This window comes from Periplaneta americana, chromosome 3 (assembly GCF_040183065.1).
Source record: "Periplaneta americana isolate PAMFEO1 chromosome 3, P.americana_PAMFEO1_priV1, whole genome shotgun sequence".
NCBI classification, from domain to species: Eukaryota; Metazoa; Arthropoda; class Insecta; order Blattodea; family Blattidae; genus Periplaneta; species Periplaneta americana.
In genome coordinates, this window is record NC_091119.1 from 92,080,728 (window position 1) to 92,104,909 (window position 24,182).

The 24,182-nt window shown below is 34.7% G+C and overlaps 1 protein-coding gene across 1 annotated transcript in view; it reads left to right on the top strand.

The window, feature by feature from the left end:
* LOC138696248 (uncharacterized) overlaps positions 1-13,876 on the top strand; it is a 48,209-nt gene extending 34,333 nt beyond the window's left edge. Inside the window, exon 2 of the mRNA XM_069820938.1 lies at positions 3,264-13,876. Within this exon, the coding sequence (XP_069677039.1) occupies positions 3,264-3,630 (367 nt within the window). The 3' untranslated portion in view covers positions 3,631-13,876. The remainder of the gene's footprint in view (positions 1-3,263) is intronic.
* Positions 13,877-24,182: the final 10,306 nt, after the last annotated feature.

The window sequence follows — 24,182 nt, forward strand, 5'->3', positions numbered from 1 at the left end:
AGTAATTAAATTAACAAAAATAAACAATTTGTTAATATATTAACAAAACAAGGCTGTGGTGGGGACTAGCATCTCGTCCACAAACCACCTGCGTCAACATCTGCCCTCATTCTGCGCGGCTTGGAGTCCACAAGATTTTGGAACAGGTCTAAATTCTTGGCCATCTTCTCCCTTGCATCTAGAACTCTGTCCCACAATTCCTCAGGTGTCCGAATGGGTAGTTGTTCTGCCCAATTAGAGCGTAGGATCATTTTGACTGCAGCCCACAAATTTTGAAACGGATTCATATCTGGTGAATTTGGAGGCCAGTCGACTGGGTCGACATCACGCCTCCTCGTAAACCATCTTTGAATCCGTTGGCGGTGTGTATCGGATGATTATCCTGCTGGAAGCAAAGTGTTCCTTCTGGATATCGTTTTCGGGCGGAAGGGATCATTACATTTGCCAAAATGTGTTCGTAGACTTCTGCCGTAAACAGACATTGGATGCGTTCCAGAAGTCCTGCCCCATCGTATGACATCCACCCCCAACACGCGACCCTCACGCGAAGCGTATCGGTGTTCATTCATACAATAAACTAGGGCAGTACCATCATTGCTATTGGAGACAATGACCTCGTCGGAGAAAATGACATTTCTCCAATCAAAGTTCTGTCGGAGAGTAGCATACACAGAATGTTACTGGAGACAATTACCTGGTCGGAGAAAATGACATTTCTCCAATCGACGTCCTGTCGGAGAGTAGCATACGCAGAATAACCTATGCGAACCAGAGCAATGAGTTATTGTTTCTGTGCCATCTTCAAGCGTAATGACGAGACAGAACGTTATATTAACAGATAGCAGTATTGCTTGAAAGAGAGAGGGAGGTTTATTTTTTATTAGAGTTTGGGCATATTCTAAGATATATCGCCACATAATTATAGCTTTGCGAGACACATATGATGGCAAATTTGTAATAAAAAAAAGAAGATTGGGGGAGAGTCGAACATTGAGCTACTACTACTAACTTGTTCAAGAGACCAATGCCGTAACGACTTACGCTACTGTGACTGTTTATATCAGTTCGGCATAATACATGGTTTTCCTATTCATATCCGCTCAGGTCGATTTTTTATTTATCAATTTTATTATTATTTCACTCTTCAAGGGCCCTGATGTATCTAGAATCAACCCGCCATTCGATTTTATTACATATTTTAGCCTCTTAAACAAAATACAGCAAATTTAAATGGTTTAATTATGTGTTATCTAGTGAACTATGGCGTTGACGAGACGAGCATGCGCAATGTACGTCTCTGGAACTTGGAAATTGTCGGCCGGCCCATTATTTTTGCCGCTAAGTGTACCTTCGACAGACGGCCCGTTTCGACGTTATGTCTCGTCTTCCTCAGTGTCTCTTGAACTAACGTATGACTAAGTAATTTTATGTTTTTAACAAAGTGTTAACGTGAACTTTAATCAATGCAATATTTATATTATGTTTTTTTTAATTGTTTAGTTGGTTAGATATTTGTCCAAAATACGCCATACTAGTCCATGTTTTCTTAGATTTGGAGTTTACCGGTTCAAGTGAAGTATAATGGTTTTTGAATAACTTGTTTTTTTAAGTTTTTGGAGCAAATTTTCAATTACATGTTTATGGTAACCATTATCGTGGGATAAGGAGGTGATATATTTGTACTCTTTGTTGTAATTGGATTTACTTAACGGAATAGTCAATAAATTTCCAATGAGAAAACGGAATTTACTAATATTTTATGAACCTCGGGATGGTTAGAAAGACTATGTATAGAGTGGTTAGTGGAGGTAAGTTTACGGATTATATCAAAGTTAAATCTGAGATTTTTATGAAAATTTTGAGGTCTAGAAAATGTATTTATCGGTTAACAGCTGGTTCAGAACTAAACTTTATGATGGGGTGCAAATCATTGAAAGAATTGGTAATAGCATTAATGTTATTAATTTCATAAATGAGAATATCATCGACATATCGGAGATAGGTGGAAATATTGTGCCTGTTTACGAGATTTTGTATGTGACGTTTTTCTAAGTCTTGTAAGCTCGAAAGGGTGATCCCCCACGGCTAAACCTTGGGGTTATTGAAATAATATTATTAAACGAAAAGTAGCTTTGTTTTAAGGAAACGTTCAGTAAAAGAATTAGGCCTACATGATCTATCAGCTTCGGGTTTAACTGGGTATAAGTAAGTTTTGTTCGTTTTATGTTCAAGGTTTCGTCAATGGGAATATTGATATACAAATTTGAAATATCAAGTTAAAAGAATTTGGTTTTAATTTTGTTAGCAATTGTTAGAAATTTTACTAAATGTGTAGTGTTTTTAATAGTAAATGTATTTTCCAAAGAAATATGCTGTTTTAAAAAATGGTGTATGAATTTATTAATTTTTCGACTAGGTGCATTGTGGCTATTTACAGTTAATGGGTTCTTATGAGTTTTGGGTAAGGCTTTGAAAATGGGGGCCCTAGGATTAATTTACGTAAATGTACTGGAACCTTTAGGTTGGATAAGATCAGGGAATTTTTTTTATTGTTGTCTTACCATATAAAGTATTGTTTACTCCTTCAAATGCAAATTAGTGTCAACTATTTGACCACTCCAGGATTCCAGAAGTAGTAGTGTGCCTTTCTTAACATCTAGGAGAAATACATCTCTTAACCATCTTCTCATGTTATTTTCTTGTCAGTTTAAAAGAACTATTTGCATCGACCACAACATTAAATGGCTTATCATTTTCTACATATTGTTTTACTTTAGGTTCAAATCCCCCTTTCGATTTTTGAAGTGATAGTGTGTACAGTCGTGTTCCTAGACATCCAGTTGAATGCCTATGGATTTGGATGATGTACGAATGAATGAAAGATGTCATAGATTGCACTACTGCTTTATTAATGTGACTTAATAGAAAACAAATTGATTACAGCATTAATGCAAGAGCTGTGACACGGTGTCGAGGAGCTATGAGGATCCGAGTGCGCGGAAGAAACGGTATAAGTAACAACGATTTTCAAGCCAGTATATTTCGTAAACGAGGAAAAAAGCGAAACGAACGACTATCACCACTTTTCCTAACGAACGTTAATTAGCTTAAATATGTATTTATATTAAATTCAAGCCACACGACCTGGGAGGGTTCCCTTGTTAGTATTAGTATGTGATAAATACCTGACTCAGTACATGCTTCTCTCTCATCTGCTTATTAGATTCCAGCTTGAAGGCGCTGTTGTTGCTTTGTTATTACAGATGCCCGGAGCTCAACGCCTGCATCAGCGCCGCTCTGTGGTGCGACGGTTCCAGGCATTGTCCTTCGGGCTTCGACGAGGAGGAGTCCAACTGCGCCTACCAGTTCGGCATCCCGCTGCTGTACGTCGCCATCGGGGCCGGCGCCCTAGGCGTGCTGGCCCTGCTGATAGCCGTATCCGCCTGCGTCAAATACGGCCAGCACCGCCGCAACGAGCGGAAGAAAAAGAAATCGACCAGCAGCAACAACTCGAACCACCTGCACATCAACCATCTGCACAACAATGGCGAGACGGTAGGAAGCGTCGCCAAGAGGTATCCTGCCTCCGCCGACGACATGTTCCTCGACGGGAAGGACTCCCTGTGTTGACAAAGCGTTGTTGCTATGGAGACTACTGTGTGATTTGTTACATAGCCAATTTATATAAACAGTGTTATAATGGGCTTTGTGTGGAGGGGTGGCCGTGCTACGCAACACGTTTGCCAGCCCACTGACTCAACGAAGGTGATATTAAGTCACAGAATCGCATCGTTTTTGCTTCGTTTGGAACAAAGACGTCTCGGACAGAACCCCTCTTTTGCCTCCCCTCGTCTTTTATTCTAATTTATATGCCTATATATAGTAAGAAATTTTAATAACTTTTAATAATCAGTATCGTTTTTACGATTCTCAAAACATTTGACACAATGCTCGAAGCGGTCGCGATTTCAATTAAAAACGAATATTGTCAATACTACAAAGTGAGATATTACAATTATTATAGTAGGTAACGAAGCCCTAAGATGACTGGTTGTTATTATACGTAATTATGTTTATCTGCAGTTGACAGAGCGCATGGCATTTAACTCACACACTTTCAATATCGCTCCGCTCATCTAGGACGAACACATCATCAGCACCCTGAGTTAAATAGCTCAACCTGCATTTCTTCGAATCAAGAGAATGATTTTATATGATAAAATACAAAATATATGTTAGATCACCCATGTGAAGGAAATAAGATTTTCTTAACTATAATACTGAGGACAAATTTCTAAACTAACAACTTTCTCAGATATCATATATCTACAACACCGTTTTTTGGCGCAGGAATGAGTCGATTACAGCTCAGCTACAACAATATTATAGCATGATATTGTCATATGGATGTTTCTCCCTTAGATTGAATCAAATTAAATTTGACAAATTGACACTTAGCACATTTAGAATGTGTCTTCAATTTCTCATCACATTCCAAGGCAGGTCAATTTTACAGTGGTTCCCAAAGTAGGTCGAGAGATCGTTTACAAAATAAGACAGAAAATATCTTATTAATATGTATTTATTTTGTGTTTATAAACATACATATTACAAAGTTGACCATAAGAATAAAAAGAGTTTCAATTTTTATAAAGTAAACAATAATTAATCCGATAACTGTGCCCGTCTTTCAGAAAGTAGCTTCTCAGATGTGGACTCTGTACTCAATACACAAACAGTGATATCATTTTCATGTTGAAGGAAATTTTTCGATTTCATTTTGATGGTCATCATAGACAAGAAACTACGAGGTTGCAAATATGAAAAATTAAGAACTACGTAATTTTGCATGTTCCGGGTATTCTTGCCTTGTTTTGATCCATGACTGGTCTACGCTCTGTGATAAAGTTTAGTTTAAACACTCCATCAGTAGGTTTTAATGAGTTTTTTCTTAATACTTTCTGGAATTTCAGCCAACTGAACGCAACTGTCTAAAAACGGATTCACTATCAATTTGTGACTGCCATAATTGTTTTGAGTTTTTTTTTCGGAAAACACAAAAAAAAAAGTTGCTGTTTAAAATTGTGGAAACTTAATTTCATGTCTGAAAAAACAAGCTCAGTATTTGAGGACCTAACATTCAAAATGTGCTAAATACCAAAAACAACTTTCTGAGATACCGATAAAAAACAACTCCGGAATGTATGTTGAGATACCTACAACACCGTCTTCTGGCGCACAAATGGCGCTACGACAAAGAAAATTTAGTATGATATTCTCATATGGAAATTCCTCCCTTAGATTGAGTGAAATTAAATTTGAAAAGTTGACACTTGGCACATTTAGAATGTTATCTTTTCATTTATCTGTTATATTATAGGTAGCTGAATTTTCCACGAGTTCTTTAAAACAATGGAATGAATCAAATTTCTTTTTATCAAGTGATGTTGATCAGAAATCAAGTTTCTTTATAAATCCATCAATTTTACCTCCGGTTACTATTATGTTAAAATATCTTGGCCTTATAAACTACTATTCAAAGTTCGAAAATATCAGCAAGGAAGGACATCTAAGAAGTCAAAGAGAATTTAGAAATAGGATTGCAAAGCCTATTCCGATTTGTCGTCTTGCATGTACTGGTACATTAAAACCTCTTCTCTTAACTGTAAAACTCTTTTCAACACGTTACCCATGAAAGCCATCTTACTTCCATGTGATAAAGAATATTTTCATGTAATGAACCCATGCCTTCACAAATTTTGCTGAAAATATGAGTTTGTGAACTCCTCCTTTGATGGAATTTACAAATTTGTATTGAATTATTACAGCAGCGGGACGGTGACAATAGTTTAAAATACTATAAATTATGTTTACTTAATGTTTCGTGCCAATGTTACGCCATATACTTCTATTTTGGTCGCTCCTTGAGTGGTATCCAATGGTTTTGAGTAAAATTATAGTTATTTTCAATATCATAAGGATTTGTATTTTCCGAATGGGGTTAATTAAAGGTAGGTAGTAAGGGTAGTCTTACTCAGCTGTGGATAGCCCCTTCAAAAAGTTTGGGAACCACTGAGCTAATATTTCACATCCCAGGAATTACTCAAACGATAATATTCGCTGAATCTGAACACACGGTTAATCTTGAAATAATTAATAATACTGTACTTATTCAGTTTAATGATAAATGTATTATATGTGTTGATGGATCAAATAACTATTTATCATTTTCAATTTATAATTTTAATATTAATTATTTTTCTGTCTAGAAAGCAAAGCCTATATTTTCACTTTATCCAGTCCCCTAAATGCCCATTGTGCAACTAAAACCAAGAAATGGATTCGGAACACCTCAAAATCTGTGCTCCATTGGCTGACCATGACAATATCTTTGAAAAATATTGGAATGCATGAGGTCAAATGACTTTATTGTCAAACACCTGACATTAGAAAACAACAACATGTTTTCACTTTATTAATATCAGTTTGATTCATATAAATATGTAAGTCGAGCTGCACTGACTTCAAAACAGGACTCCTTAGCCTTAAACTGTCAGATTTGCACTCAAAATGAAACTTGTTCTGTGGTTTAAGACGTTAATTTATCTTTGCGACGAAGATTCCTTTCCTTACAATGAAGTTTTATATTAATCCGAAATTCAAATCTGTGATTTAGAACGAAGTAATCGAAAAGAAAAATAAAGATAACATGATTTGAAGAATCCACAAAAATACTCAATTAAAGCAGTATATTTATTTATAAAAACCTTTAGTTTATAAAGAAAAAGTAATCTCTAATTATTTATTATCGGATTTATTTTAAAACATAGAAATAGGCCTACGTGAGCGAAAAATTGTAAAAGAAAATATTCCCGATATTATAGGCCTAGGAGTAGCCTAATAGAAATTACCTATATTTACTGTATATATACATTATATAATTATTATTCGTTCGATGTTACGTGAACGCTGAGTGCTAATGTCGCTACTGTCGTTGTATAGCCTACAAGACACAGTAGGCGATTACGAAGCCCGGGACATTAAGAGAATCAAAGCATGGAGGGGGATGACGCACTCTGCTAGTTCGTGGAATCAAATCAACATCGGTCAATTTACAGTGGACGGTTAGTACAATATACAGTATATTTCATGTAAATAATTAAATTTGCCATGGGCTTAGAATGTGGACGAATTTGCCTGCTAATCCGGAGCTGCGCTGGAGTGTGGATTTCATACCCACTTGGGTTCATTAGGCCAACCTAGTTATTTTTCTGAGTTTTTTTTCCCTAACTTTAAGTTTAAAATAGGCAATCACAGGATAAATCTCCGGCTTCGTTACGCAAAATACCTTCTCGCTATCGGATATTCCATTGACTTTAAAAATAGTAGTTGATATAGTGTCATTAAATACTCGAATACAGAAATTTAATTTTGTTATAGTCTGAAAAAATCTCGTCTGGATTATTAACGAGATTTTTTCAGACTATAAGAAAAATGTCAGGTAATTCCTAGCAAATCCTCGGGTCTCATCTCGTTATCATCAATTGTACCTACGCTAGAAAGTCATGCTGTTGAGTAACAAATTAAAATTAATACACCTTTATTTACATGTCATCATGTTATCTGATATATTTTATACGTTGTAGACGTTATGTTTCCGGAGTAATAAATGCTGAATTTAGTTGGAAATCGAATGCAACATACTGTAGTTTAAAATCCAATAATTCTGATACGTTGGGAATGTAATAATGTTAGTTATAAATTAGTGAAATCTCGCCAGTTAAAAAAACTGAAAATTACCAGCAGTCTAATGTTTGGAATGATATCACCAGAAGTGCTTTATCATCACATCCTTCAGTATGGTAAAAAATGTACTATTTGTTGAAATTGTCAAACTTTCTACCTATATTTTGTATTTAGATCTTCAGATTTTTCTTCCATTCGTCTAATAGATTCTGTTTCACATATTCAGATGTTATTTGAAAATAATTCTGTTCAGATGATGTCGGTAAACTTCCAGTGCATTCTTGAACTAAGATAGTGCAATCGTATTTTGTTTTTGATCGATTTCGGTGTTAATTCCTGCTACCGTATGCGAAATGTTAGCGGGATTTCAGACGCAACCTCTATTTCGTTTTCTCTGACAATGAGACCACAAGTTAAAGCACTACAAATACCTTCATCCTGTGACTGTGTTGTTGTGTGAAGACAGACTGGTACTGTGAACAATAATCATAACCCTCACCGTGTCAGCCAGTTACATCATTGTTTTATATTTGATCTGTTAATAAATTAATACCAGTCTTTTCGTTTATCTGACATTGTCAGTAGTAATATATGGAATTCTACTGTAAGTTATAATTTTCCATGTGACAGAGTAACACTATTTATCTCCGTGGCAATTATTAATATGACTGGCGCAGGCCTGGACGCTATTAGTTCGATTGAGTCATTGCAGACCCCCCTTAACTTCCCACTCCAGGACAGGAAGGTCAGTGACGGATTGTATCAGGATTTTACTTTCGGCCCTCGCTGATCGCCTACAATTCACCACTGATGCACAGAGTCTTACTATGAGTTCATTTAAAAGGCGGTGTAAGCGAAAAAGACATGGGAGGGGCTTTCTGCGTCCAACCCACTTCCCCTCTTATGCTTGGAGCTCGATTAGAAAATATCACCGTTTCAAATTCAGGAATACGTATTCTTGAATCAAGAAATAATCTTGCTGATAAAGATTTTAAATTACTGAAATTAAAGAAATGAAGACGCATTTTTTCATTTAACCTAAAGATTTTTCTTAATATGTCTTCCTGAAAACTGAATTTAGTAGTTTGGATCAGTTGTAATATTAAGCCTAAATGAAAATTCCCAACAAAATATTGTATAGTCAGCCCTAAAATTATGTCAGCAATGATAATTTTCTATGTGTATGATATGATCATAGGTATCACCATTTATCTTAAATCTGTAATAAATGTTCGAGATGCGGTTATGTATATTTAAAGGAATACTCGTAATTTTGATAGGAAGAATCTAAAATAATAGTTACTTCTCCTTTAAAAAATATACATTTTTTACATACGACGACTTACGCGGCATAAGCTCCAATCATAACTTAATGTGGACCTTCACCTAAGCAGCCACATAAGAGTAGGCTATCTAAACATGAACATGCTCTATGATCAGCTGTTCGTACCGAGCATGAAAACAAGAAGTTAAATTCTTGAAAATGTGCTGTAAACGTTTAACGCAGGGACAGCAAAGAATATAATCAATTATAAATCCTAAAGGCGTTTTCATCTTCATGCTATGTACAATAAAGGAGATGCAAATTATATTTTAGATTAAATACGATAGTTGTACAGCTACAAGAAAAATTGTCATGGTTCATATTGTAAGTCTAATCTTACAAGGAAGGCTCGCCAAGTGATAATGGTTTTTCACAACGATTTTTCCTCCCACACGTTTCATTTGAAATAAGAAACCTCCCTATAAATTTCTACATCTGGAAAGGGCCTAGTTTTCGATATATATATATTTAAATTTTTCAATCCGGAGCTATAACAGCTAATGAAAACAGTACTATAATGCTAGAAAAATCTTATCTAACTGCATACCGTACTGTCAAAATCTCCTTAAATAATGTCTGTTATGAAAATGACATCATAAATATAATATTCATGAAATTGATTATATAATAGCGTATAAAAATGATAAGAAGATGTAAACATATCTGAAATTGGTCACTGTACTGATCAAAGTCGTGGAAATCATTGTAAAAATGCTCAAAACACAGTCGAATTCTGCACCACAAACATTTCAAAGAAATAAGTTTCTCGCAGTCAGCTTTAAAAAGCAGTTCGGTATGTCGTCTACAGAAGTGACGAATTTATCAAGTTTGCTGTCAAGATACCCGGCTTTATGCCAGCCATAAGTTATTTAAACATATTCATATATCTAGAGGATGAAAACTGATTATGTGTTAAGGACTGCAAATTTATCATATTATCTCTGTGATGCAATATACAAATATTCGTGCCAAGTAACAAAACACTATCAGAGAACTTACGAATGAAATTTTTCCAAGGTCTCAAGCCATAAACGACAAGATGCTGAACAATCGGAGTTGTGTGCTTTGGAATTGTTAACACTTTCTCCGTTTTATCTTCTGGAATCATTCTTTCTATAGTCTGTCTACCTCGGTAACTGGTCCATGAGTCTACAAAAAGAGTGCTATGGTCACTGACAGGTGGAAAGTATACTTCTTGAAACAAGAAGTAAGTTTTCATAAGCTGATTTTGCATAAACATTCGAGGCATTAAACATTTACTTCTTCACAATGATAATGGAGTGTCAAGCGATTATTTTGAAAAGATTAGGACCAACAGCACACCCAACGCATAACACATTTTTTTTTTTTCAGAGTTCCCTGTCGTCATCTGAAATGTTTCCTTTAATCATCATCATCATCAACATCATCATCATCATCATCTTCTTCTTCTTCTTCTCATTCTCCTCTTTCTTCTTCTTCCCTCTTCCCTCTACTGAGAGGCCTTCTCCGGATGTTGATAATTTATAGGGAGATTTCATATTTCAAATGGAACATAAGTTATGTGGGAAAAATCGTTGTGAAAATCCATTACCACTTGGTGAGCCTTCCTTGTTAATATTCAGTAAATAATAGTTTTCAATCGCTTCTCCTGGTAATTTATAGCTTTCTGTTTTCTATTTAACACAATTTATTACTACTTTTAATACGTAAATCAAATTATTGTAACTATTTATAGGGAATTGTATCTATTTCAATAATTTGTGCTCAAATAACCTTAGCAATAAGTTTCTTAAGTGTTAATCATACTTAATTAATCATTCTGTATAATTGAAGTGTAACCAAGGCACAAGTTTAGAATCTGACATAACGTGCAATTTATGGGTATGACGGACAAGCACGATATTGTGTGTAAGTCAGAGAACAAACATTTGCTGCGTTGCTATTTAAAATATTCTCAACAGGCATGCAAATCAGAAAATGGTAATGTTATAAATCAGTTAGAAAAGAATGATCGAAATGAACTGTCTAAAACAACTCCAATAACATTTCTTTGTTTGACTCTTATCCAATAAGCAAAAGCTTTGCGCTACAAATACCGGATTTGTATGGCTACTGTTTGTATATCTTAACATTCAAAGATGGGTAAATGAAATTTATATGCACTTATATCGGAAAACTGCACCTTATATTTCCTTGACAAGCAATTTTCCTAGAAAACACTTTACTGACAAACGACATTTTCTTCAAAATTATGCCTGAAATGTTTTAAACTATTGATTATGATTTAAAAAATTATGCTACCGCAATAGTCATAATGGGGTATTTCATGTAAAATATTTTTGAACTTAGAAAAATAATTTTGAATTTTACAGTATACCGTGTTCTTCGATTTACCTCTAAAGTTCCATTGTCATGGTAATAAGAACCCTAATATCAAACGTAAACAGTCGTCTATTCTGTTTTTTCGGTAATGATTGGCTAATCCAATCAACTAGTAAAACGGGCCCATCAGACTAGGTGATGCATCAGGTTCGGTACTATATTATCCTGATATGGAACCTATAAGGAATCGTGAAACGGTGAGGCTATTAAGACCATATACTATGTAAAATCATAGCCATTTTCTCTAAATACAATCACTGTAAAGTATACAATATTGTAATTGGTTTTTGTTTCTAGAAAATACCGAACACAATAAATATTATAATTTGCATTTATAGTACATCATGTGTTTTATGAAAACAAATAGTTTTTATTATTGCGGTTAAATAATTCAACGTTCTTAATATCTGAAAATATGTAGAACGTTCAATTTCATATTTTTCAAACCAATATTACTCGTAAGTATACCCACCAGAGACAACCAGTCATCTTTAGATGGAAGTATGCAACTAGATGAATTCAGTGTGCAGTACGTAACTAAGCGAGATAAATAAAGGGGCTAATGCGTACGTCTGAAATTATTTTTCTTAACGGTGAACCTTCCCGCAAATGATTTCTGATTTGTGCTATTGTATAAACTTCTGTAATTATATTACTTTCCTACGAACTGACCCTCAAGGGGTATTGTCTCATGATATCAGAACAAAGTGTCGACTCATCAGGAAAGGAAGACATTATCACACCATTTTCCCCCGCTTGACAGCAAAACAAGATGGCAGGAGGCTTCTCGTGTTTAATGTGTTACTAATATTTGAATTTGATGGATGTCAATAGCCTGCTGTTGTCCCTAAGTGTGGTGTGAACAACAGACCGGAGATGTGTCTATTCGGTGTTGTTGGAGCGCGAGTCTCTCTTTGATGTGCTGGAAATACCTCGACAGAGATGCCAGTCACCACACGACAACTTCCTTTCTGTTGGACGCTACTGACTCGTGGTTTCCAGTGAGTGAGTGAAAACCATGCCAAAGAAAGTATTGAGTTTGTTAATTGATTGTTGACAGAGATGTGATGTACTGTACCATTCAGGGGACTACTTCATTTTAATCAAGTAGGCACAATTGACCTACAATAATAAATAACTTTACACACTTAACGATTGTCTCGAAACGATACATATTGTAAAATATTTACAAAATATTTATTAACAATAATTAAGCTTCATTACCACTTCCATTTGTATTGAATATTTTTATTTCTCTTTTCATTAAAATATTTCTTGACTTGCATATATCAACATCATCATAATCGTCATCACCATAATCAGCTTTGTAAACTTCCTGAATAGGTATGCAGGTCTGATTAGTTTCTTAGATATAGAGAACTATTCCTTCCACTTCTTTTGGACTCCCGATTTTTCATTTAGTTTTTGCTTTGTATTCCCGCAAGAGACGTGGTAACCTAGTTTCTACATTTCTATCTGCTGTATTATCTCTGTCTCTTTTTCTCTATAATATTTTATGACGAATTATTATATTTAATAGAAGTTATTTGATTAATAATTTTGACCTATTCGTCGTACTCTAAGGGTAAATTTTCGAAGTTGCAGACAAATTTGCAGTCTTAGATATGGCCGCAGGATGTTAGCACGAAACACAGAAATAACTGGAAAAAAAAACCAAACTCAAATATCGTCTTCGTATGTCACAAATTTAGCTTGAACTCGCAGGAATTTGAATCCTCTACCAGAGTTAAAAGCTGAATAATCTGAGATTTGGACCAACACTACACCCAGCGCATAACACATTTTTTTTTTTCAGAGTTCCCTGTCGTTCTCTGAAATGTTTCCTTTAATCCTTACCATCATCATCGTCAGCATCAACTTCTTCTTCTTCTTCTTCTTCTTCTTCTTCTTCTTCTTCTTCCCTCTTCCGTTCTCCGTGGACTATAGATGTATTTGTAGTTAGAAGAATAGCATCATTACTTTGGTCTAACAAAATATATTTCCTTTTGCTTTCTAATATAACTTGAAAATTGGCATAAAATACTGACGGTATGTTACTTAATTTGCCTCCAAGATAAGTAACCAGTATACCTCTTAAGTTAAAGTGATAAAAGAGTTATGAGTGTAAAATTTATATGAATATATGCTATTTAATATAATATTTGTGAAATTCTTTAATTTAATTTATTAGTTTCTTGAAAATTTGTGATTATGGGCTATCATACATATAAATGTACAGTCTTAGAAACAATACAAGTGATGGCGCACATATATTTTCAAAGTCCCAGAAAGGAGGCACTGCGCATGCGCACATATATTTTCAAAGTCCCAGGAAGGAGGCACTGCGCATGATCAGAGGACGCACTAGTTGAAGTAGTAACATTCGTTTTGTTTCGTTGTATGTCGTCCCTAAGTAGCTAGAACAAGTGACAGGGAAAACAATTTAGCGTAAGTTTCGAGGGAAAAATTGTTCCGGGACCGGGCATCGAACCCGGGACCTTTGGTTAAACGTACCAACGCTCTCCCACTGAGCTACCCGGGAACTCTACCCGACACCGATCCAATTTTTCCTTCTATATCCACAGACCTCAAAGTGGGCTGACAACCGTCAAGCAACCAACATTTGAGTGCACACTAACTCTGTGTGACTTTAAATTGTGGTTTTCTGTTACGTACAGTGACGTGTATTATGCAAATTAAGCTTTCAGGAATAACTCCCTGCAAAGTTAATTTGAATAATTTCGAGGGAAAAATTGTTCCGGGGCCGGGCATCGAATCCGGGACTTTTGGTTAAACGTACCAACGCTCTCCCACTGTTGGTTGCTTGACGGTTGTCAGCCCACTTTGAGGTCTGTGGATATAGAAGGAAAAACTGGATCGGTGTCGGGTAGAGTTCCCGGGTAGCTCAGTGGGAGAGCGTTGGTACGTTTAACCAAAGGTCCCGGGTTCGATGCCCGGCCCCGGAACAATTTTTCTCTCGAAATTATTCAAATTAACTTTACAGGGAGTTATTCCTGAAAGCTTAATTTGCAATTTAGCGTAAATAATAAGTGTGATAAAAATTGTAAATGAAACAAAACAAAAGAAAGGAGAAAAAAGATAAAGAAAAGCAAGATGGTTTATTTATACAACTAATGCAAAACGCGTCGCATTAATTTAAACTAAATCAAGTTAATGTCCAATTTAATAACTAAGTAAATCCTGGAGTATTGCATTGCTCCATATAATTACACCATTTATATCACGGACGGATTTATTCTAGTGGACAGAACGCCTGCTTTCCACGCAGTTAGTCACCTCTGTACCCGAAGATGCCAGACAGTGATAAATGCCGGTGGCAAGTGGATCTATCAATTTCTATTGTAAAGTTAATCGATTAAAAATATTAAATCGAATAATCGAGTCGATTAAAATTAATCGGTTGTACTTGATATTAATTATTATTTTGTTAATGCAAACTCAGAGTAAAAATTCCGACAATATTCGTCTCTCAAAAATTGTTTACTTCAGACACAATAATACCGTTGTTTTGTAACTGCAAAGCAGGTAGCAGGTAGCATAGGGCAAATCTTTTCACAAACACTTCAGAAAGAGATTAAGATATGAGGACAGTGACCTGGTCTATCCTTATTGAGAGTTGAAACACAATGCAAAACCCTTATTAAGTTTGTCAGCTCGTCTTACTAGTATATGAAATACATACTTTTCTGGAATTCGCCCCTCTCATCTCTTAGCCATGGCTACACTGTGTGCAAGTGAGAGAGTAACTATCTTCTTTTTTTTTTTAATTTTGTAACCCGATTACAATAGTGGCCAGTCTGTTGTTCTGTTGCAATTTCTTTACTGAGTTTTTAGATGGAGCTTGTGTGTTTAGTTTCCTAAAGGAAAAAACCAGAGTTTTGTGGTTTTTGAAAAAAGTGAAAACTCCATTATTTCATAGGCCTATAAGAATTTGAGAAGTAAACTCGGTGAAACGTTTGTATTTAAATTGAACGATCGTGGAGAAGTGCTTGACAGAAAAAATATCGTGTTTAGTGATGCAGGAAACATTGTTACTAAACGTAGAGCAGCACTTAATTCGGAACATGTGAATGCACTCACATGCTTAAAATCATGGATGAAGCAGCATTAACTAGATGATTCTTCATACTTATTTTTTTATTTGTGTTTGTCTCAAAAATCCCCGGAGAATTTACACAATAAAATTTAAGCCTACATAATAAATATGTTACTAAGTAACTAAAATAGTATTGTTTTGTAATACAACGATGCAGTATATACATATAGACTACATTTTATATTTATGCTTACCACACCAAACACAAATTAAATTTAGCAATAATTGTGTATTACAGTAAATTAAAACTTTTTTTCAAATCGATCAAAGCTCGATTAATCTATCCATTAATCGATTAAATTCAAATCGTTAATCGATTAAATATTTTGATCGATAGCACTAATATATGGTTTTTATTCTCCAAGTCGAGCCAAGTATTAACCCACATTGTTGGGTATAAGCTGTTCCACTTTAAAAAAATAATCTAGACAGGTAACATGTATAAAAATTAGCGACGTTATTCAGAAAAATTGAAGTACCCAGCTGACCTGGAATTGAACCCTTGCCCTCCCAGCATGTTACTGACTGCTCCACCTGGGCAAAAGGCAGAGACGGCACGAAGAGAGGCTTACAGCAGCCCGACTTGAACTCAAAGATGACAGCACAGGGCACATACAAATTTACTGGTGTGAATCACTCTTCAATACTTAAACTTTTTCACTACCAAGGGTCGCGTCATCAATTATTTCTAAGACTGTACATTGACTATATTTTGGGAGCAATTTTTTTTTTTTCGAGCATTGTGTTAGTTTCATCAGATCTGTTTCTGGATAGATAATAATTTTGTATTAACAGCCAAAATTCCATTACTGGAACCATATTATTAGCAGGGTAGGAAGTCAACATACTACAAGAAACGCCCATTAAGAATTAAAATTCTGCTTCTCTTCCTTATTGTTTGACATTTCATGTACTAACGAAAATGTCAAGAGACACACTTACGAGACCAATTTCTATTCCTCATTCATCATATTTGGCCTTTCATGCTATAATCAAAACATCAAGAGAGATAACTACTGTATTAGACTAGGAAATAAATTTCTATTTTTCTTTCATATTTTGTGACCTTTAATCCTATAATCAAGTGGCAGAACAGAATGGCTAGCCAAGCATTTGTTCTGTTGTTTAGATTTTTCTGAGGTGAACTTAAATTGATACTACGGATTATTTTTAGATCGTCGTCAGTATCATCATCAATATGCTTATCTTCATCATTACATCACTATCTGCTACATATTTTAGAACATTCATGTCTGTTCCAATATGAAGGAACACTTTTGATTTGTTCACGGAAACATTTCATATTCTCTTGAGTCTTTCGATCTCTGAATATTTCTCTGCTTTGTACGATAAACATTACATTAGAAATATTTAATAAATGCTCCGTTTAAGTATTCGTATCATCTCTTCTTTTTTTAATAAAGTTGTATGGCTCTACTACATTTAATGTCTACCTGATTCGAATGACTCTTTGCAATGTAAGGAAATTATTATTCAGGTAGTTAAAATTGACACGAAAACAAATAATTGATATATAACATCTTTACACGTGTTGAAATAACGAGCTAAGAAAATATTTTATTTCGTCATACTCCATCATAATTCTTATGTCAAGATTCCGTTCTTTCAAAATTTTCTTTCATTCATCTGATTCATCTGAAATCCTTTAGATTTACGAAAATCGAACAAGATCAACATACTTTCAAGTTATTATAACATGTTTTCCAATATTTCGTAAAGCTCCCGTTCCAATAAGCCAATGCGCAATTTGATTTAATAATAATCACACCATCTAAAATGCTGTTTCATTTTTTTTTTTTCAAGTTGTTAAGCATGGTATTGTGTGCTCAAGATGTCCACAAAAGAACGACAGACTTTATTTCCTAAAATTGTTGGTAAGGAAATTGTTTTGGGACTTATGAAGAAGTCTCATGCCTTACGGAAAAAATTACCAATCTCACTGCATTGATATATTTGGATGTTTAGTATCGGTTCAAATTCCTCGATGAGGACAAAATGAAGCTAAAGACTGAAACCCAAAAAGCACGGGCTGATGGAAACGGTTCCTGCAACAGGTTTCCTCCTAGAACTTCAGTTGATCTTAAACACTTTCTACAAAAGAAAGGAATCTCTGCACTGTTAGTCGAAATTTAATTTGAGCGCCTTCCTGACGCTTGAAATATCCCTAAGTTAATTTGGTTGGGAGTTTGGTTAACAGGACAATGAATGTAGAGTAATTCAGTTGTTTTAATAATAATGTTATCCAAAATGGATTTTTTAAGGACGAATCTTCTCAACAAAGCTACCTGGTTATTATGACTTTGACTAATAAACTGGAGATCTCAGTTCGAGTTCCGCCGCCGGCACTACAACAGTAACTTAGGTGTAAAAAGTGGTTAAGCGTTTTCGTTAATTTATGTCAGCCGAACGAAACTTAACTATTTACAGCGTCCAGTTATTGCCATACCTACCTCAAGACCAGGTTACAGTATATTTATGTGTGTATAATTTCACCCTAGTAATATTTAGGTAATCATATAACTAGTCTTAATTGTAAAAGAATACTTTTTTTTTATTTGTTCCATTTACAAGTAATTTTAAAATTGATAACTAAAATTCATTGGTCTTCAAAATAAGCATTTTCCTTTTGCTTCTGATTGTATCTAGTTCTTAACTGAGTGACATAGATGTTCTATAGATATGTTCCTTTTATGTTATGCATTACAATTGTGCATTCCATTTTCAATTATATTCTAATAACGAATACTTAGTTTATTTTGGTATAACCTGCTATGTATTTATAACAAGAAGTTCATTTCTCACAATTCAGTTATTCTTTCATCTCTTAAAATCTCATTTTGCTGCAGTAAATTGGGGCGGAAAGACACGTTGCCTTATAAAACTTCGAAGAGATTATTTACGAACTTATGTCCATTATCATCAGATTTCTTTTGTTTCTTTCCTCTCTTCCGCAACTCCCTATTGTCTCACATTATTAGATTTACTTCCTCTTCATTTCACAACTAAATTTAATTAAAATAATTAATTCACTTCAGTTCATTAAAACTGAAATAACATCGTTAACAAGTCTGTATATTTTCTATCAGGAAATTAACTGCTTCATTTAATTAACGAATCTGCTGAATTAAAATGATAACTGTAGATTCATCAGTAATGTAGCAGCTTTTATTGAATTCGTACTTGTTCTTTTAGTTTTTATGAAATTGTAATTCTGGAACATAGTCGCTAAATGACCATATTATTGGGAATATCAAACCAGCGAGATATTTTTACCTTGCAAGTGGTAATTCGTCAATGCATGAATCCGATAAATTTCTCCACTGCTATTATTACCATCATTACCATCATCATAAGCACCAAAATTTTCACCGCTAATATTACAACTACCACTGTCATTACAACTAATATCATCATCATTATCATAGGTAATACCATTGGAGGATCTGAGATTACTGATAAATTCTCGAGATACGCAATAACGAGAGAATATTTCTAGGAAGCTCAGATCTTTGAGTGACAGATAGTAGGACTATTTCATGAATAGCACCGGAACACTGGAATCTAAGTAAAGTTCATCAAAATGCGCTTAATAACAATTATTTATTAATTAATTATTTTATATACAAATAAAATTGTAATACCGCATGAACTGTCCCACTGCATACAGGATAATAGCGGAAAGATGATAATAAAATTGTTTTAGAAAGAGTTTCGGCAATTTCTGAAAACTAAACACATTTAACATTCAGATATGGCAGGGATCTACTTGATCGACACATTATTACATAACCTATTCTAGTAGTGCAATTATGAAAAACTTTACCTGTAAACAAGCAGAAATATTTTCGTCACACAAATCAATCATCAACTGGTATTAATTTGACTTTATTGCTACAGCACTGACTTTTTTTTTCTCTGACATGTTGTGTAATTTGTTTCTTTTTCGGCGTTTCTTGCATCTCTAGCACTATTAAATTTTTCATCTACACACGATTTGAAATTTCGTTTGTATTCCGTAAAATATTTCTCTTCTGTCACTTTTGTCATCACAGTCTACATGGTTTTCACAGTACAATCTTTATATTTATCACCATTAGTTTGATTTTCTCGTGCTTTTACCCCTTTCTCCTAAAATTTTTTCAGTCTGTTGAGTTGGTGTTTCTTTTTTCAAATCACACCACGCACTTCACAAAAGTCTTGAAACTGACTCCATTTGTATTTTATAATTTGTTCTGTTTTTTTGTGGCTTTCCATCAGGGTTTAAACTAGAAAATAAATTTTCACAAAAATGCAAAAATTATATTTGTGCAAATTGCGAAATGCTTGTGCAATATTATAAATAATTGTGCAGAAAGATAAAAAATTAATAATGCACGCAGAAACAAAAAGTTATGTAATTTGTTTCTTGGAGTTTTATTACTTTCAATCCATCTTATCACACTTTAGATACACGAATACTTATGTAAGTAAATCAATAGACGTAGATGTTTAGAATTAATTACTGCTGAATTTACATCACATTAAAATACGTTATTTTACGGGCACTCTAAACATTGAAATTCTTTAACAGTAGGCCCTTCAAGATTTATTGTTAGCAGAGTGCTAACTCTATTTACTGAAAGGCGGTTTCTAATTCCAGTTTTTACAAGATTCATGCAACTAAATCCTCGCTCACAATTTACATTATGCGATGGAATTATATAAATCAATTAGAAGAAATTGTTCACTTAACTTACATGAATTGCACCAAATTTTTAAAATCAATTTATAAACTTCTATTGCTTAATATCTTTTTGAATATTGCCCATGCCATTAGCATTTCATTTGAATTCAGATTAGTTCAAACACATCTTTGATTTTATTTTCTCCATTACCTTTTTCGTTTCTGAAGTTCAATGTGGTTGCAGCATTTTTGCACATTTATATTCAAAGTGTGTTACATTTTTAGAAGTGGAGTAGCAAAATGCGACTGTGGCTTAAACCCTGCTTTGCGTTCTTATTATTTAAATCAATTTCACCTTTTGACGCTTGAGCAAAACGATTTGTAATACCAGCCATTGTCGACATGTTACAGTGCATACTGAGTCTTATCTAAGTCTGTTCAATGAAAAGGGAAAGTTTCAGTTGATAAAGTCCAAATGATAAAGGTGAACCTAAGGTTAAGATAATTTTCTGAAGATTCATGGCTATGATTAGTTCATATCTCAGCGTTCTTTACTATTATTGATAGAAAGTAGGATGACGTAACATTAATGAAATAGTCACCATCACCGCACTATTCCCTGTTCACAATCAATAACGCTACAGTCACCATCACAATCACCAGCAATATCAGCACCATCGGTATTACCTACCAGGACTGACGATGTAACCACCGCACCGTTGCTTACCAATGTGGTAACACCAACTCCTTCTCTGTTATCCCTACCGTTATAACTATCATAACTACCACTAATATCATTACAGACGTTTTTCTAAATAGTTTCTGACGAACTAAGTAGTACCCACTTCTCCGCACTAGTGACATCTGTGAGACGCTAGTGGAATTGTGGTAAAAAACAAATTAAAGTTCTCCCACTGTTTAAAATACTGCTAACCATTACTTCCACTGTTACTAGTATTGCCATCATAATCAAGAACAATACCACTACCAATATTACCACTATCAGCATTAACATGATCACTATCATTATTATCATGATTATCATCATTATGAATAACAGCACTACTGCCGCCTCATAAATGCCACCACTAGTTCTATCGTGAAGATTGTCTAGGAGTATATAAAGATTCAAGAAAGATTCTACTAATAAAATGATCACTCAGTATACAGAGGCGATTCACGACTAATAACACTGCTTTAGGACTCGGTTCTATAGGATGAACATGCATTCGATTATCAACCATTGAGTTACAGCTGATTGAATCCTACCAAAGTAGTAGCGATTTTGAGTAGAACTAAGAATTACTCACTTAAAATACACAGAAATATTAATTAAAATACTGTATTAATCATAAACTAGAGATACCTTATTTTGGAGACAAAATTTTCAAATATTCCTCCTTTCACTTTAACACAGTTGGCCTGGCGGATGTGAATAGCGGGCGTAGCGTTCCGTACCTCCGCAAGGCTGTCTCTGTTGAGCGCAGCTGATAATCCGCAGACCTATCTTCCCCTTCTCACCAGTACTTCACATCACAGCAGAACTCTCCGTTTAGTTTACGTTCCAATGTTTGTATTACGATGCAAGCAACTCCAAAGCCTGATTCACAGCATGGCGTTTGGATTTTTACGAATAACTTTCAGAAAAATGATAATCGGAACCACGTTCATATGATATTTTATGCTCAAAATGGTACGTAGAATTGATTCCTAAGCGCGGGCCATTAGTCTTGAATCTTCCCGTATAATTTCATTTCACGCTTCAATAGTTGTTCACTAATTCTATTCCTAAATAAAGAGGGAACATTTTATAGTGGCTACCAGTACTACTGAAAACGAAATTTCTTTTTCTGCCTTTGTTATGTTCACTCAATTCTCTCTCAAATTTTTGGAAGTGGAAATGATCGCAACATTTTTATTCACTTGAGATATTACCTATTGAGGGCTACATTAAAATTACAGTTCACTTATGGAATACACTGGGATTATCGGAATGAAAAATTACATCACATGGCTGTGAACATGTTCATTAACGAAGTTGTGGCATGAGTGTGTGGTGGTGCGTCTCTATAGTTTTTTACACATTTTTGAACAGCGCAAGTGTTCTGACAGGAAGCAATACAGTTGCTCAACATGTCGATTCGTTGATGTCACCACAATATGTAACATAACTGTGTATTTTATGTGACTGCGTGGCGGAGGAGAGACCAACATCTTTTTAACAGAAATGAATTGGACAGAGTGTGTAATACATTTTTAAGTGATGCACTGAACAGTAACAAATAAACGGCGTAAGTGGAAAAAAAATTGGATGCCTGGACACTAAGAGTGATGCGGACCGCATTTTATCAAGTGTAAGTCCAAGTAGCTCATGTTATTTACTTTAGATTTGGGGTCATGACTGGATTTACTACCACGAGATCATGGTCCAAAATAATAGGCGTACATTTACCGTTGCAGCGTATATAACATGTTGTAACCTACTCTTTTATTTCTATAGGACGAATCCCTCTTTAATTCAACGCAGCGAAGAACATCGGGTACAATGCTTCTAGGCTCTAAGTAACACCTACACAATTCCATAAAAAAGAAGACAATTTCACTTTTAAAACCTGATAATGAAAGAAATAACTCGTAAGTTATCTACATCTGATCGTAAATAAATTTAAGTATGTATTTGAGCATCCAAAGTGTGTCCCAGAAGGTAAGAGAAACCAAGTAGTAAGCTAAGACGGAACTTGAATTGGTTAAATGATGTTTGTATTCGCTATGATTCAATAAACATCGTGTATCATATGAATGCAGTGATACAGATTACAAATAAACATCAAATAAATATTCATTATTTCAGACAACTTGACAATGCTTTATGTTTAGTGGATAATGTGTTCAAAGTGCTGTCCTTTCTTGATGAGCAAGCATACTTAAGCGCTTTGTTGAACTATAACTCGGAAGTTTCAACACAACCTGCGCTGTCGTATACTTCTGCACCTGCATGAATCCTTTGCAGGATCTGGTCTCCGTCTTCTATCGTGAGGAGTACATAGTTTTCTTCATTCAATCCTAAAAAATAAAATACAATGTTGTTAAATCATGGGACCGTGCTAACCATGACACAGGATCTTTCCTTTCAATTCATTCTGGTGGAAATACGTATGACATCTAATTTGTGACACATTCATTGTCGTGTATTTAGGGACATATCGTCCAATGGTAGACCTATGGATAACTAATTCAGATAAGACACACAGTAAATGTGCTCTCAATGCTGGTCTCTCGCGTTCTGTCAAGCCACTTGAGGTATGTGGATATAAGGAGAAATTTGAGCCAGGATCCAGTATAATTTCTGAGTAGTTCAGTTGGTAGGGCGTTGGCGCGTTCAGCCAAAGTTCCCGGTTTCGATATTCGACCCTAGAACAATTTGTTCATTGAAATTATTTCACTCATAAAATTTATAAACATTTTATGACTCAAAGAAAGTGATTTTGTCATTTGCTCGACGATGAAATTTATTTTATCGTTTCATATTTATTAAATCTTAGCGAATACAAGAAAAGCGTATATACTTTACTGATTCAATTCACGTCCTAGTTGGTTTCCTGAAAGAAAAAGTTTTTGAATATCCTCTATCGCAATTATTTTATTACAGATGGCGTTCAAAAATATCTTTTCGATGTATCCTAATTTATCCTGCATTTATTTCACAAGTCCTAAGTTGTTACTGGCCTGTAAGAAATTTCAAACCATTTGAGCCAGAACAATGATAAATTAAAACATATTTTAGTCATAGACTATGTGTTTCTCATTGCTACAGAGTAACAACGTAAGATCGCGGCTCCGCTGTTCCACATACAAAATGGTCACCTGGTACAGAATAGAATGGAATTTATGGAAGGGGGGACACTGTGTCCCAGCTCTGCGACCTGTCACGATCAATTGCGCTAACC